At 47.0% G+C, this 16377-nt stretch overlaps 2 protein-coding genes across 6 annotated transcripts in view; both read left to right on the top strand.

Annotated features, from left to right (window-relative positions):
* The window catches only part of LOC108161837 (AF4/FMR2 family member 4), a 97066-nt gene extending 87745 nt beyond the window's left edge, over positions 1-9321 (top strand). For 2 of the 5 annotated variants that reach the window (XM_017296196.2, XM_017296198.2), the window contains 9 exons: positions 2515-3277; positions 3351-3763; positions 3826-3882; positions 3947-7144; positions 7226-7417; positions 7502-7582; positions 7785-7950; positions 8027-8177; positions 8253-9321. In XM_017296196.2, coding sequence (XP_017151685.1) covers positions 2515-3277; positions 3351-3763; positions 3826-3882; positions 3947-7144; positions 7226-7417; positions 7502-7582; positions 7785-7950; positions 8027-8177; positions 8253-8401 — 5170 coding nt within the window. In that variant the 3' untranslated portion in view covers positions 8402-9321. Of the gene's footprint in view, positions 1-801; positions 885-2514; positions 3278-3350; positions 3764-3825; positions 3883-3946; positions 7145-7225; positions 7418-7501; positions 7583-7784; positions 7951-8026; positions 8178-8252 lie in introns of those variants that run through there. The other 3 variants (XM_033392598.1, XM_017296199.2, XM_017296197.2) reach the window with 3 other exon arrangements.
* A 3847-nt stretch (positions 9322-13168) lies between these two features.
* Positions 13169-15946, top strand: LOC108161145. Its single transcript, XM_033392944.1, has 3 exons — positions 13169-13172; positions 13949-14895; positions 15932-15946. Exons 1-3 carry the CDS (start codon positions 13169-13171, stop codon positions 15944-15946), a joined length of 966 nt encoding a protein of 321 aa, XP_033248835.1.
* The last annotated feature ends 431 nt before the right edge of the window (positions 15947-16377 follow it).

The raw sequence follows: 16377 nt of genomic DNA, 5'->3' as shown, positions 1-16377 counted from the left end.
TTATTTTGTGCTATAAAAAGGAGGAAAAATACTTAAGAGGAGCAACAACCACAACCACAACAACGAATAGATTACATGATAGTGCTAGTGCTAGTGCTTGTGCTTGTAAAACTGTTTGCCCTAACAGAGGAGAAGAAAGAGTGAACCCTGCCCTGCCCGCCCAACACGACGACGGACGACGGCAAAGCCTTAACAGAGTTGCTCAGCAGAACGGAGGCAGCAAAATGTTGCCAGCAACAACAACAGCGCCGAGTGACTCCAACAACACAAACACGAACAACTACAACTACAACAACAAATACAAATACAACCACAAAGCGCCTTTTCAACGTCGCTGCTGTCACAGAAGCAAAATTACAACGATAACATAAGAAAGAGATAGCAATATAAAGAGAGCACAGAGAGAGAAATCAAACTTGCAGTTCACCGTTCGATTAAACCGATTCGTTAACCCCATCCCTCCATCCCGCCACCCCTTACCCCTTACCCCTTACCCCTCTTCCCCATCGTCTGTCCTCCTTGTTTGCAATCTTTTTTGTTGCTGTGTGTGCAGTGTTGGTGCGGGGGTGCCCCGTGTGGCGGTGTGCCGGAGTGCCGGAGTGCCTGCGTGCGTCGCCTGCCTGTGTACCCTGTCAGGGGAGAATTTAATTATTATATTTGCATTAAGCGCGCGTTATGGCACAACAGCAGCAGCAACAACAACAACACCTACAACACCCACAACAAAACACCAACAGCAACAATCAACTGCAACAGCAACATCAGCAGCTACAACTACAGCTACAGCTACAGCAGCTACAAGAACAGCAAGAACAAGAACAACAACAACAGCTACAGCTACAGCTACAGCAATACAATAACAATTTCTACAGCCAAAACTATAAGTAAGTTTTAGAGTCACTGGCTGTCCACGGTCTCTCTCTCTCTCCCACTCGATCTCTTTCTCTGTGTCTGTGTCTATTTCTATGCCTATGACTGTTTGTTGTTCGTGTCTCTGTTTATGTGTATTGTTCTTAAGCATGTGAAACCAAACCCCGCGCCCCTCCTCCCCACAACTCTCGGGTGCTTTAAAATACAAATTAAATCAAATGCAAACATTTGCCAGCGCCTGCCCCCTGCCCCCTGCCCACTCCACCTGCACCTCCAAGTGCAATATTTTCTTTGCAAATATTGCAGCACCCTTAAAGCTGTGCGCATGACAAACTGTTGACAAATGCTTGCTTGTACCTGTCAAACTGTTGGCAGCTAAAGCTAAAATCGCATGCGAACACCCGTGCAACTGTTGAAACGTCTATGTTTGTATGTTAAACTCTAAAACTGTGAACAGCAGAGTCTTCTGCTGCTGCGTACCCGCTAACCGTGCACTTCGGGCTTCAGGCCAAACGGAAAAGGCCTCTAAAATAATCCCCAAAACCCCTAGTTCTACTTACTGTACCCCTTAAATGTTTGAAAAGTAAAATGCTAATCAATTTTTACCTATTCTTCAATGACATTTCGCTGGATCTAGAGCTAGATAATATATAAATATATAGAAACTATTTACACGCACATGTATATCAATTCCATGTTTAAAAAAAGCAACCACTTCTGACAGCCGTCTCATTAAAAGTTTAGGCGTATCTGCATCCATCCACCAGTCGTAGAAGGCATCGACTTTTGCTCGACTCTTGCCTGTTTGGATCTTAACTCGTTTAAAATTAAAGAAACAAATATCATCAATAAGTAAGCAATTTGGAATCCGAATTAGATTTTTGCCAGTGATGGCATAGATTTTATTTGATCGAAATAACGATTGATTTCTAATACTTTCCATGAAGTTCAGTAGAAGTCCCCTCTCTGCTTTTGTGGTAACACCAATTTCTCTGCGCTCTGCGGTCACATTGGAACTTTGCGGTGTGTGCCATAACCTCATTTTAACCTTTCCAGCCTGCCTGTGTGTTTATTTTTAACGTGTCCGAGTACTCGCCTGCCAGAAGCCAGCTGCATGCATTTAAATCGTCGCCATACAAGATATCATCTGAATAAGTTGATCTGAATACTAGGCCCAAATCTGAGACGTATGTAATTCAAAGGCGAAAACCAACCTCCAAACTATCCTCGTGTGCGTGTGCATGCGTGTGTGCCCTCCCTTATGCACTCACTCGAATGTAAACATGTAACCCCTGCTTGAGCACAAATCCGTTGAGCGGCAGGTAAACGCAGGTGCTCCCGCCCCCCGACCGCCTCGCGAGTACACGAACGGACACGAGCCGGAGCCCAGGCAAGGCGCCACGCAGTGCATGTTAAACTGTTTGAGCCTCGGGGGAAAAACACGTGACGTGACTGTTCCTGTTTGTTCGCCTAATGTTTGTTGTAGTTGTTGTTGTTGTACTGCCTGTGACATCTGTTTGTTGTTCTAATCGTGTGTTGTTGTTGTTGTTGTTGTTCTAACTGCACCCAAAAATTATGGGGAATAAAACCCATACTCGAATCTGTGTCCACTTTCATGTACAATTTTGTTTTGTGTTCTTTCAGCATGGAGGAATACGAGCGACGGAAGCGACGAGAACGTGAGAAAATCGAACGGCAACAGGGGATACAGATCGATGATCGGGAGACGGCTCTGTTCAGCGAGCCGCGACGGCTGACGGAGGGCGATGCCGAGATCACGGCCGCCCTGGGGGAGTTCATCGATGCGAGGGTCTACATTAATCAGTCAACGGTGGGGATTAGTCGGCACGCGCCCGGCGCCGGCAATCCGCGTCTGCAGGCACCGCCGCCGCCCAAAACCCTCGGCCATTCGCACTCACCCTCGTCCTCCTCCGCCGCCGGCTCCGGCTCTGGCTCAGCCCTGCCCGGCCAGAGCCAGCAGCAGCAACAGAAGCAGCACTACCAGCAGCAACAGCAGCAGCAGCGACCTCCGGGCTATCTGAAGCAGGCGGACAACAAGCCGCCGTACAACGGACGCGGCGGCTACCCGGGGCAGCCCATGAAGAACGATATACCCTCGAGTAGTGGCATGGCCCCGCCCCGGGGACCGCCCAGATCTGGCTCTGGCTCCACCTCAAACTCCAACAGCAACTCGTCCAGCGCCACAAACAATGCCACCGGCGGAGCCGCCGGCACGACTCCCCTGGGTCCGCCCTTGTCCACGCAGATGCCCAATGGGCGGGAGAAATCGTTTCTGGGACCACCGGCGCCAGCGCTCCACAACGGCGCTGGGCTCTTTGTGCCTCCGGCGGCCAGCAAGCGGCCCGGCGGCGGCAGTGGCGCCGGACTGCAGCCGCCCCCGCCAGAGGTGAGTCCATGAGATGAATGCCCCGAAAGGGACCTTTCTAACTGCTCCATCTATCCCTTTCCACCCTCCACAGAAGGACATCACCAAGATGATCAGCGAGATGACGAACAGCTTTCGGGTGACGGCCCCTCTGACGTCGATAGCGGCCACTCCGCACGCCCCGACGCGAGAGAACTACAACCTGAACGGACCCAACAAGAACAAGTATGCCTTTGGCCCGATCGGCTCGCCGCCCATCGGCTCCCAGCCCTCGTCCCTGATGACCCCGCTGTTCGCCCCCATTGCGCCCATCGCCTCGCCCATTACCTCCCTGCTGACGACCCCGCCACACGCTAGTCAGGGATCCCTAGGCGGCGCGAGCCCCGTGGCGCCGCTGCAACAACTGCCGCCGACGCCGCCCAAGGTTGCCGCCGCTCTCTCCCCCACAGCAGCGGCCAAGCCGCTCAAGACGGAGAAGAACCATACGTTGGAGAAGCAGGATTCATGGTGAGACATGAGAGATTCCTTTCCTTTCGATTTCTAACCGTTCTTATCCGTTTTTGTCACAGCCTCGAGAACGATCTGGAGCTGTCCGAGTCGGAGGACGAGCAGCGCAAGAAGGAGAGGTGAGAGAGGCTCATGATGGATTCTCGTTGCAGATGCCATAGTAAATCCTCTTAAATATTCCAGCAGGTCGGCGGGAAACAGCAGCAACAGCTCCGAGTCGGATTCCAGCGAATCGGGCAGCGAGTCGAGCAGCAAGGGTGACCACCAGCAGCAGCACCACCATCACAACCATCACCACCAGCAGCAGCAGCAACAACTGCAGCAGCAGCAGCAGCAACAGCTCCTCCAGCAGAAGCAGCAGCATCAGCAGATCCTCCAGCAGCAGCAGCGACAATTGACGGCGAATGGCAGCAAGAAAAAGTACAGCCACTCGATCATTGCCGGAGGCGGAAGCACAATAAGTGGACTGCTGACGTCCAGTGGGTTCGGCAGCGGAGGCGCTGGCAATGGCGGATGCTCCACAGCGAGCTCTGGCGGGGGCGGAGGAGGCAGCGGGTCGGGCGGAGGATCGGGCAGCAGCTCGGGCATTGGGACCATGAGCAGCGGCAGCTCCTCGAACAAGACGCCCTCGCCCACGGAGAGCAACAAGTGGACGCTGAGTCGCTTCTTTCCGAAGCCGGCCAACCAGACCAGCTCTGAGAGCGTCTCGCCCGGGAATGTGAGCATGAAGGTGCCTGGCATCCTGCCAGGCGGCGCTCAGATCATACCCGAGTCGATTGAGGTGACCACGGCCATTGTGAAGAACGAGAAGATCCACGACGACCACATGGACATGGACGAGGTCGAGGAGGAGGACGAGGATGAGGAGCAACTGCAGCAGCAGCAGCTGCGCTACGGCGCCGGACTGAGTGTCACCCCCGTGGCGGTGGCCGTCAAGAAGGAGGCCCTGGACGGCGTGGGGGAGATGGGGGGTCTGCCGGCGATACCAAAAACCCAGATAAAACGGGAAGCGGAGGCCCTGCACTCCGCCGCTCGTCTATCGGACTCCGGGACCAGTGGCAGCGGCAGCACCTCCAGCAGCAGCAGCAGCTCGGATAGTGCCCCCGGCGAGGTGGTGCCGATGCCGGGCCCCGGCGAGACGCTGCAGCTTCCGGGAGTGCCGGCTGCCATTACGACGGTGATGCGGGTGCACCCGGCTCTAATGCAGAAGGCTCCACCAAATAGTGTCACCCTCACGCCCATTCTGCCGCTCCCCGCCTCGCCCAAGCAGCGCCAGAAGAAGCCGCGCAAGAAGAAGCCCGCCACCAGCGCCCCCATCCTGGACTCCAGCGACGATGATGAGCCGCCGGCTGCCAAGCATGCCCTGGAATTGTCCGTAGCAGCTGCGGCTCAGGCCCAGGCCACGGCCACGGTTCCGCCGCTGGCCGTGAAGAAGGGACGCGGCAGGCCTAGGAAGCAGCAGCAGAGTGGCGGCAGTGGGAACCTGAGCAGTGCCTCGGCCGGCAGCAGCTCCCAGACGAAGGGACCCACGCTGACGGCTGCCAAGAAGCCGCTGGTCAAAGGCCCCGCCATGGCCAATTCGAGGAAACGAGACCATTCCAGCCAGAGCAGCTCCAACGGCAACACGCCCACAAAGAAGCTAGCCATGGGCACGGGCACAGGCACGGCCATGGCAGTGCCCATGACAGTGATACCATCCGGTCCGGCCAATGCCAGTGCGGTGGCAGCGGCCAGCAGCAGCTCCGACGAGGACAGCTCGTCGAGTACCGGTTCCACTGGCTCCAAGTCGAGCAGCTCCTCCAGCAGCAGCGACGACACGGAGACCACCCAGAACACAAAGTGTCGGATCGTGAAACTGAACAAAACGGGTGCAGTGCCGCCCCAGGCCCGCTTGGGAGCTGTTGCTAGCGCGGGTGCGGGTGCGGGTGCAGGGGCCAGTGGGAGCAGTTCCCCGAGCAGCAGCAGCAGCGAGCCGGAGGATCATCTGGCCATGAGCACTGTCAGCGCCCTGCCTATGGCCCAGCAGTTGATGCAGCCGTACAAGCCGCGAGCCGTCAGCCAGCACAGCCAGCAGCTGAGCAGCTCAGAGTGCTCTTCGTCGAGCGGCAGCAGTACCAGCGGCGACGAGGACGAGGCCAAGCGGGAGAAGGAGCGGGAGCGCAAGCGGAAGAGCGACAAGAACAAGATCAGCACGCTGACGCGCATCTTCAATCCCAAGGAGGGGGGCGCCAAGAAGCAAGGCCAGGTGGTGATCATGGACCAGTCGGAGGAGCAGCAGCAGGTCAAGGTCGGCGACTCCTCCTCCCAGCCAGTCCCAGTCCAAAATGCGGCGATGGCCAAGCTCCGCATGACGCCCACCCAGCAGCAGCAGCTGGGCGCAGGTCTGGCCTCCCCGGCACGGACAACGACCCCGCATTTGACATCGCTGATATGCAAGATTGACCTCAGCAAGCTCTCCCGCGAGCGGATCATGCGCCTGAAGAAGCTCACACCCTCCCAGCAGAACGGACATATGACGCCCAAAGATCTGGTCACGACCCAGACACAGGGACAGTCACAGCCCGTACAGGTTTCGGCCCCGCATTTAACACCCAACGGCTATGCCGGAGATGGGCATGGGCATGGGCATGGGCATGGGCAGGGGCAGGGGCAGGTGCAGGGGCATCTGCTGCCTGCAAAGGTGAAGCACGAGCATCCGCATCCGGTCAAGCCGGAGCCAGAGCTGGATGCCGGCTACGAGAGCAAGTTCAAGCCCGGCAACGTGAAGCAAGAGTTCCAGCTGAAGCAGGAGAGGGATCGTGAGCGGGAGAGGGAAAGGGATCGGGATCGAGAGCGGGAGCGGGAGAGAGAACGGGACCGGGAACGAGAGCGGGAACAGCCAACAGGAGGACGTCGGCGCAAGCGCAGCTCCAGCTCCAGTTCGAGTCCGTACAAGGAGAAGAAGCGGAAAAAGGAGAAGTCCGACCATCTGCAGATCAGCAAGGACCAGCTGCTGCCGGTGCCTGTCCTGCTGCCTTCCAACAACCACGAGCGAATATCCTGCCACGAGCGGTTGTCTTATGACAAGCTTCAGCTGCTTCATGAAGACGCTGCTGCCGCCGCCGCTGCCGCTGTCTCTGCCCCCAACGGCAGTCCCAGCAAGAAGCTGCTGGTCATGTCACCGCTACCGCCTCCACCAACAGCCGTAGTCGTGCCCCCCGCCGTTGTGGCGCCCTCCACATGCAGCGAAGCTGTGCAGACGACACCCCCGTTGGCAGCAGCAACGGCCACAGCGGCCACATCCACGACGGGGATCTCAACGGCTCCACCGGCGCCGGTCACGCGTCTCATATATCGATCCTACTTCGATCGTGAGGAAGAGCCCCACAGCGATGACCACAGGTAAGAGTCCTTCATGATAATCAATCTGTTGAGCCGTACTGACTCCTGTTGTTTCTCTCCAACTGAAACTTCAACCCGTAGAAAAAACAATCAGTTCCTGGTGGAGGCCGTCAATCGGAAGCATGCTGCCGACTCGGAGCGCGACTCCTTCAATCAGGTCACCCTCTATTTGGAAGCCGTTGTCTACTTCCTCCTTACCGCCGATTCCATGGAACGCAGCAGCTCTGAGCAGGCCACATGGACCATATACAAGGACACCCTGTCGCTAATTAAGTGAGTAATGTGTGCCAAAAAATGAAAGGGAACGATGCCCTTGGTGCCTTCGTAACGTATTAAACGTTTCCCTTTTTGTTTCAGATTCATTTCCTCCAAGTTTCGGCCCTACCAGCAGTCAACGAACGGACAGCACGAAACGCACAACAAAGTGGCCATACTCAGGTGAGTCGATGGGGTCTCCTCTCCCCCTTTTCCCTAACCAAATCCAGAAAGAAATTCTATCTTGGATGGAGGTGGCTATGGATAACCGTGCAGTACGATTGCGGACAGATCCTTCCTTACCTGTCTAAGATATTCTTTGTTGCTGGAACTCGCTCTATATTCGTGCTAATCATTTTCCATTCAATCTGTTCGCTGTCTCCAGCTTGCGCTGCCAGTCGTTGATATCGCTTAAGTTGTACAAGCTGCGACGGACCAATTGTCGCACCGTCATCAACAGCCTAACGGAGTTCTTTCGCACCGGCAGGGGGGACATTGTCAATGGCAATACGCCGTCCTCCATATCACCATCGAACTCGGTAGGCTCACAGGTAAGAATCGAATTCAAATGCAGCCATAATCTCGGCATTGCAGAATGGCATTGATCTGACTCTTTCGGCATTGCAGGGCTCCGGTTCGAATACGCCGCCAGGAAAAATAGTGCCTCAAGAAATACACAGTCAGCTGTCGAAGCAGAATGAGTATCTGACCTATGTGAATAGTGCTCACGAGTTGTGGGATCAAGCCGATCGACTGGTGCGCACAGGCAATCATATAGGTGAGTGGATAAGAGGATGAGAGAGAGAGAGCTGGAGAGAGTCGAAAGTAATCGAATTAATGCCATTCCACACAGATTTCTTCCGCGAACTGGATCACGAGAATGGCCCGCTGACGCTGCATAGCACCATGCCTGAGGTGTTTCGATATGTGCAGGCGGGCCTCAAGACGCTCAGGGATGCTGTGTCGCATCCGACGCAACAGACGCTGCATCAGTCGCACTAACGACAGCAGGAACAGCCGCAAAGGGAACGAAAGCGGAACCAGAAGCAGAAGCTGAAACAGAAACAGAAACAGAAACATAAACACCACCACCAAACGTGTCTAAATAAAAGTCAGGCCAAATTAGCAACTATTATACACTACAAGCTACTAATTTAGTTAATCAAGAAACACTACACGCAATGAAAAGAAACGAAACTAAACGGAATAATCCAAGAACCTTCCAACAGAACAGCAAGGAGAGAACCAACCAACCAACCAACCAATCAACCAATCAACCACAACACAACAAATAATTTGTTAATAATTTATAGTTTTATATGTATGTATGTATGAAATTTGTATATGCACACCAATTACTTATTTCCTTATGCTCAATTTTCGATTGTTTTTTGTAAGCATTTTAAGCTTTATATTTATGCCTAGTTTTAATTGATATTACCTACCAAACACACACACACACACACACACACACACACACACCACACTAAAAGTTTAATTAGCTATAGGTCTAGACCGTAAGCTCAACCAAACAACAAGTAAGAAAAATGTAAGCTGACCCTGACCCTGACTTCCCTGTACTTCCTATAACCCAAATGATGAACATTTTAGTTGAATTTGGTTTTCGTATGCGTCAAAAGCAAAGAAAAAGAATGCCTTTTTTAATTGTTTAAGTTTTAGTTAATTTTTTTTTTTGCATTGCATTGCATTGGTAAAGAGAATCGATCGCGTTAGCCAATATATTTGTATATGCATATTATCGCATCTATTTAAAGCAACAAGTTATAGCTATAAATTCCTTTTACTAGTTTTGATTATTAATTATGTTTAGTGCAACTATTCTATTGATTTAAAAGTAATTTTTTTAAAGCAATCACAACAACGTTTCTAGAACAAAATACATGAAATGAAAGAAAATAATATATATATTTATATATATATATGGCAAATATATCAGCGTATATGGAAATTTAACTATTGTTTTTTTACTTTGGTTTTACTTTGGATATGTTTTACATCACTAATTATATTATGTATGTTTAGTATGAATACGAATACAATCGTGACGCCCTACCCTACCAGCACCTACCACCGCTCCACGAACCGAATTATCTTACCCACACTTTGGATCCACATTCGACTTAAACTTAATGGGTGCCTCAAGACTCTCACACAGACGCAACAAAAAAATAGTGCATTAGTAGAATTAAACGAGTTAAAATCAATTGAAATAGACTTGCCCTCAAATCGATATACTTATACATATATTAACTGTACATATAGCAGCCTATATACACTTCAACATATACAACATACGATATACATAGGTATATATATATTTTTAATATGCCAAACAAAAGCGGAATGCAATAAACTACTTTAAGCCGAATCGAATCCAATCAGCCAGCACAGACCCCCACAGATCGAACACCGTACAACCTAGAGAGGGATGTGCGATGGTGGGGTGGGGTGGGGTGGGGTGGGGTGGGGTGGGGTCCTTTACAAAGTGCTGGCAGCGTTTTGTTGTTGACTCTTTTTTGGCATAGAACGAGAAGCGAAATCGAAAACGAAAACCACGAAAATCAAAGCGAAAACGTATGTAACGAAAAACCAAAATGAAAACTCTATTAAATAATATTATTAAACATGGTTCTGGGGAAACAAAGCATTTCACTTTCAACAAATGAAACAAAATAAAACAACCAATTGAATTATAGGCAAATTTTAAGTTGACGAACACTTGAACCGATGATGAAGGGGTGGTAAAGAGTGGTAAAGTGGAAAAGTGGAAGCGAAATTTTATTGTGCAATGCAACTAAGTGTAATTATTATAGATTTAATGTACATATGCATTGTTAATAATTCTCAAATGCTGTATATAAAATAGTAGTACACGGAGACAGCCTATAAATGCATAGTTCATACGTACATACATACATACATACATACATACATACATATAGACACATATATACGTACGTACATATACATAGAGATGAGATGCATACAAATCCACATTCATATACTGGCATACACGACAAAACAACAAATATACATGCATATATATAAATATATATATATTTTTATATATATACAGATACAGATGAGATACAACTAAACGACATAGTAATTATACATAGTTAAATTTTTTCAAAACGACAAGATCAACTTGCAGCAATAAGCAACAGCAAAACACCAACAACAACCACAAAAACAAAAACAAAAGAAACAAAAAACAACCAACAAACGAAATGCGCCTAGAAATAGTTAATAATTATATTTTGTTAAGCGTTATTCTAGTGAAAACAAGAACAAAAACAAACAAAAAAAAATACAAAGAAAAGAAAAGAAATCGAGAAAAGAAACCACAGAATTAAGTTTTAGGCTCTGGCCATTATTCGAATGAGAAGCAACGGCAGACACCAAAACGAATGCAAACACGAAGTTGTTCATTAACAAAGTAAACGTAAAAGTAACGTTAATGGTAATGGTAACGATAAAAGTAAAGGTAAATCATATATATTTTGTACAAATATAATTAAAAAACAAAAAAAGAAGAAAACCAAAACCAAAATAAAAGTAAAACAAAAACAAAAACAAAAACAACCGCGGCAGCAGGCAGCAGCTAAACCAAGTACACTTATTAAAGTTTAAGCAACAACAACAACAAAACAACCAATTTAATATGCAATTACCGTAACAGTAGTTGATAAATCAAACGAATAAAACATCAAAAATTGTAACATTTAATAACGCCCACCCCCCCAAAGTCGTTTCATTTTGTCGTTTCCGCGGTGCTGTACTCGTACCTGGGATGGATTATATATGGGGGCGGTCCGAAATGTGTCCAGCCCGACAACGAAGACGCCTCCTACGCTAACCCAACTTTAGGTCCAAAATTTCAGCCACAGCGATACTATAGTTATAGTTGAACAATCGCTTAACTAAGTCGATATCAGTGCTTTCGTAAAAATGGAAAAAGTTGAACATCGTGCGGTCATAACCGAGATGGATGCTGTTTATGGGGACTCCTTACCATATTTTGCAGCTGTAAGCTTTTGTGCTGCGGAATTTAAGCGTCGACATACGAGCCTAGTAAATGACACAATTTCGGGACGCCCAAAAATCGTGATCAGTGACGAAAACATCGCCAAACTTATCCAAATTGTTCTGTATCGCCAAGTCTAAAGACTGCGTTTGTCATATTTTGAACAACGAACTCGAATTGAAAAAGCTCTCGGGACGTTGGGTTCCACGTTTGCTCACTTTTGATCAAAAGCGCTTTCGAAAAAATATTGCAAGGTTTTCTTGGCGATGTTGACGCGTAATAAATCAGAGTTTTAATAACTGTGGATGAAACATGGATACACCACTATACTTCAGAAACAAAATCCCAACCAAAACTGTGGACTAGCGACAAAGATCTCAAACAACTGTTGCAGATCGTTGGCGAGAATGTGGAACATTTGAAAATGACACCAAAAAAAGCGAAAACTGTTATTTCAGTTGGAAAAGTGTTGGCAACAGTTTTTTGGAATAGTCCTGGAGTTATATGTACCGATTATCTGGAGAAAGGAAAAACGGCCCGAATTGCAGAAGAAACTAATTTTGTTGCAGCTTGATAATGCCCCTTCCTATACATCAGCAGTTGCCATGGCCTTGAATTGACCATAAATTCCGATTTGAATTACATCAGCCCCTCCCTACTCTTCAGACCTAGCACCAAGTGACTTCTTTTAATCTCTTCGTGTCCGTCAGCCGACGTTTAAAAATCTTAAAACGTAAAGACATTGATGGATCTGGCCATTGCCAGATATTTTCCTTGCGATGAATAGTCGCTCCAGCTGCGATCAACTGTCGAAAAATAGAATTACATAACAAGTATATTCAATTCAATTCAGCTATTATGCTTAAGCCCCTTTTCAGCAGGGTCTAGTAGGATCACACAAGCCTCTATTGGTTTTGATAAGTGCAACAAACTGCTCTGCAGACCGACTTTTTCTGATAGCTTTGGGGCTTTAGAAATGTTAAATGAGTTACGGCTTTCTTTTCTATGGTAAGGTTTTTTTAAACAAAATTTGTTAAAACTGTTATTTTTAGTAGCTGTAACTGTATTTTTTTCAGAGGCTGGGCTTTTTTTTCACGTAACTTAAGATCTTGCATTTGATTGTACTTGACTTTACAATTCTGAAAAGCTGATAAATGCAGCCTTAAGCCGGATCCAAACACTGTGCAGCTTCAGCTTACCGTCTGGTAACTATAAAGCTTTTAAATGTCAAATTGATATTTTTCATTTTCAATTCTTTTAAGGCATTTATTAGAAAATATTCTGCCTTAATCTAACTGGCGACGAAGATTAACAAATAAAAGAAAAAACCTACACAAGCACCACGTTTAATCGAGCATACAGAATTTAAACACTCAAAATATTTCAAAAGAAGAAGAAATATATAGTCGCACATGGGTCAGAACATTACTGTACTTAGTGTATTACTTCTAGACAAGCGGCTCCTCATGCTCGCGAACATTCTGGAGTACATCCCAGGGTCTTCGGCTCTGGCGTTCAACTGCAGCCGCGTCATCATTAGCCAGCCAGCCCAGATGTGTCATACTTCCGTATCAAATTTAAAATAATTTGTCCATTTCTCGAATGCGAATGCAAAGAAAATACGTAATTGTAGTGTTGTCTTGTCTTTGAAGGGAAAAATAATTTCAAAATTAATGCTCAAGTATACCTAGTTATAACGTCCGTCATTAACGTCCATAATCATGGGTAATATACAATATATATGTTATTATATAATATAGTACCACACTATACAATATACATATAAGTATAGATGGTACATACTTATATATAAGTAGTACTTATGCACAGTGATTACCCTAATGGACAATTAGGAAAATACTAATTTAAAGTCAATTATGAAATGTTCTGTGCACATAAATATATCCGTTTATTATAGTCGTATATTGTAGTATATTGCATGGGGGGTACCACAGCAGAAAACAGAAACCAAACAGCATTCGAATCTCTGAAAACGAACTGAGCATACAATCACATATTTCTGTGAGGACATATTGTGCGTACTAGCACATGCAAATCGCAGAGCCGAAGACCCTGGGATTTAATCAGTAAGGTTCGTTTGCCACAAGTTCGGGTATGAACTGACACAACTATATGTACTGAATGGTTAGTGGATAACCCCAAACAACGTCAACCCGTGACGAGAGCTGCTGACGATCACGCAGTTGTCCAGACTTTACGAGAACGATCCATCCATCCATAATGTAGGTAATCGCCAGATACATATGTACATTCATTTGTGACGAACAAATTTAATTTTCAGTCAGACTTCCCATCCAAATATTCAACAGAAGATAGCACAAGAAGCGAAATGAGTGAACACGCTTGCGGTTGTAACGTGGCAAAAGCTGTTTTCGAGGAAAACAAGAGAAATAATGGGGACAAGGACTCAGGAATCTATGACGCACGCAATGCAAAGGCAACCCAAGTGAGAACATCTCTTACAAATGTTCGCAATTTAGACCAGGATTGCTGGAATGTCATATTGGATTATCTCAACGTGGAAGACCAGCTAAGCCTCGCTTCCTCTGACGTGTGTTTCGGTGTGATCTTCAAGGGTTACGCAAGCCATCGCTACAAAAATATTGATGACGAGCTGACGAGTAGGACTAGCGACAAAGATCTCAAGCAACTGTTGCAGATCGTTGGCGAGAATGTGGAACATTTGGAAATGACTTTTGAAAGCACCAAGGCCGGATGGGATTATCTAAACAGTCTGAAAAAGCTAAAATCTCTGCACGCCAATATGAACTTCGAAGAAGAAGATGGGGATAGGTTTTGTACGGGTTTCATAGTAAATCTCAAGAAATTTACTTGCCTGCGGAAACTGAAGTTGAACGGTTTCGAATTTAGCGTAAAAGGATTGCATGTTCTTGATCAACTGGAATCTCTGGATCTGCGTTTATCTCATAGATTCGATGCCAAGAACTTGGCGTATTGCTGCCAAACGATGAGGCAATTGCGGCATCTGCGTTTTGGAGCTATTGAAAACATCGGTAAGAATCATTTTGAAATTCTGGTGACAAACTGCAAGCAGCTGGAACGTCTGTCCTTTGGCTTACGGTTCGACGACTCTATGGTGCCCTATGAGCTAGTCTGCCGGTTGCCCAGGCTGCAGCATTTGGAGGTATGGCACTCAGGTTCTATACACGACTCTTTTATCGAGGGATTGATGAACAAACAGGGCTCTCCTCTGGAAAGTCTTATCCTGGAACGTTGCGCGCTGTCCGCGGATCAGATTAAGAATCTTTGCAGCATTTCTACACTTAAGGAACTCAGTATTTCCTGCGCCACCGTCCCCTTGGAGGATTTACGGAAGCTGAAGATCCTTCTATTCTTCCACATATACGTGCCAAGCATTACGGATGACCAAATTCTGGACCTCCTTAAGGGTCTTCCTCGCCTAAAAGTTCTTAATTTACTAAATTGTCGTTGTATCAACAATTCATTTGTGAGTATGGTTCGTACCTGGAGCGAACAGAGAGAGATCAAAATCTATCTCGGACACACAAATAAACACGATATTTTGTATGCTAATCCCTTGGTAGAAATAAATAAAAGTATTTTAGCTCCCGTATTCATAAACAAAGAACTTGGTGAACGACATCAGAGCTAACAAATTTATACATTTTTCCTGAATAAATTATACTCATTTATAAGACTATAACTATCCAATTAATTTTTCCCACTACATTCATACATAAAGTTATTTTCCGCTGAAAAGCGGATAAATGCAGCTATAAATCGTACCCAAACATTTTGTAGCTTCAGCTTCTAGTGCGGCACCAAAGTTCCTGGCGGAAGCGGTAAGCCAAATAGGGCTAATCTTGACGGACCTCTTGACCATGTTCACTGGGCAGAGGCTCATTAACCAGCGGATGACAGCCAGCTTAACACAGCTAGTCTACCCGCAGGAGACGGCAGCCGACCTTACACAGCAAAGATACTATTGAGGTCCCCGAATAGAGGAAGACAGACACGCAGACGTCGCCATTGGTGGCAAATGGGATTCCACCACAACGAATGCCAAGTCCTGGCGGAGGCTTTCGCCTCGCTGGGCATAGTCCTAAAAAACGCTGGTTCCCCCCCTACATTTAACAGAGCAGATACCTCATCTATCATGGACCTCACCTACATAAATATAAGACTGGAAGTGGCCACAACATGGCAGATCAGCGACCAATACACCGCGAGCGACCACAGGGCCATCATTTGCACCAACCCTCCCCTTTTTTTTCCTCCTTTTTTTCCTCCTTCTTTTCCTCCTTTATCTCTCTTCTCTTCTTTTTTTCCTTCTTTTATCTTCCTTCCCTTTCCTTTTTCTTCCTTTGTTTTCCTTTCCTTCTTCTTTTTCCTTTTTTTCTTCCTTTTTCTTCCCTTCTTTGCTCTTTTTTCTTCCTTTTTCCTTTCTTCCTTTTTTTCCTCCCCTTTCCTTTCCGCGGCAGTACCGGCAGTACTGATCTATAGCAGGAGACGGCGAGGATAACCGTAGGGGGAGCCTCCATAATATCAAAACAAACCATAAGGTACCTGGGTGTCATGCCTGAGAACCGTCTATCATTTAGAGAGCCTCTACAATGGACACACAAGAAAGCACATGTCGTAGGTATGACAGCTTCTCGCATGATGCTGAATAATAGAGGCCCAAAGTCAACTCCTCTTCAAAGTTGCAAAGTCTTCATCGCCGATATGGGCCCAGGCTACGAATGCCAATTATATTTGATGTGTTCAGTTAAAAGCGTCGTTTGTTAGTGAAATAAGTGGAACGTTCATTTTATAAGACACATATTGTACGATTATGTGTAAGTAAAGTTATTTATCAGCCGAAACGGGAACCAGAACTATCAATTTCTTGTATATTGTAGGTAAATATTCAGCATCGTTTAAGATA

This window comes from Drosophila miranda, chromosome 4 (assembly GCF_003369915.1).
Source record: "Drosophila miranda strain MSH22 chromosome 4, D.miranda_PacBio2.1, whole genome shotgun sequence".
Taxonomy (NCBI): Eukaryota; Metazoa; Arthropoda; class Insecta; order Diptera; family Drosophilidae; genus Drosophila; species Drosophila miranda.
The sequence above is the reverse complement of the archived record's forward strand: the minus strand, read 5'-3'. Positions and strand labels throughout refer to the sequence as shown.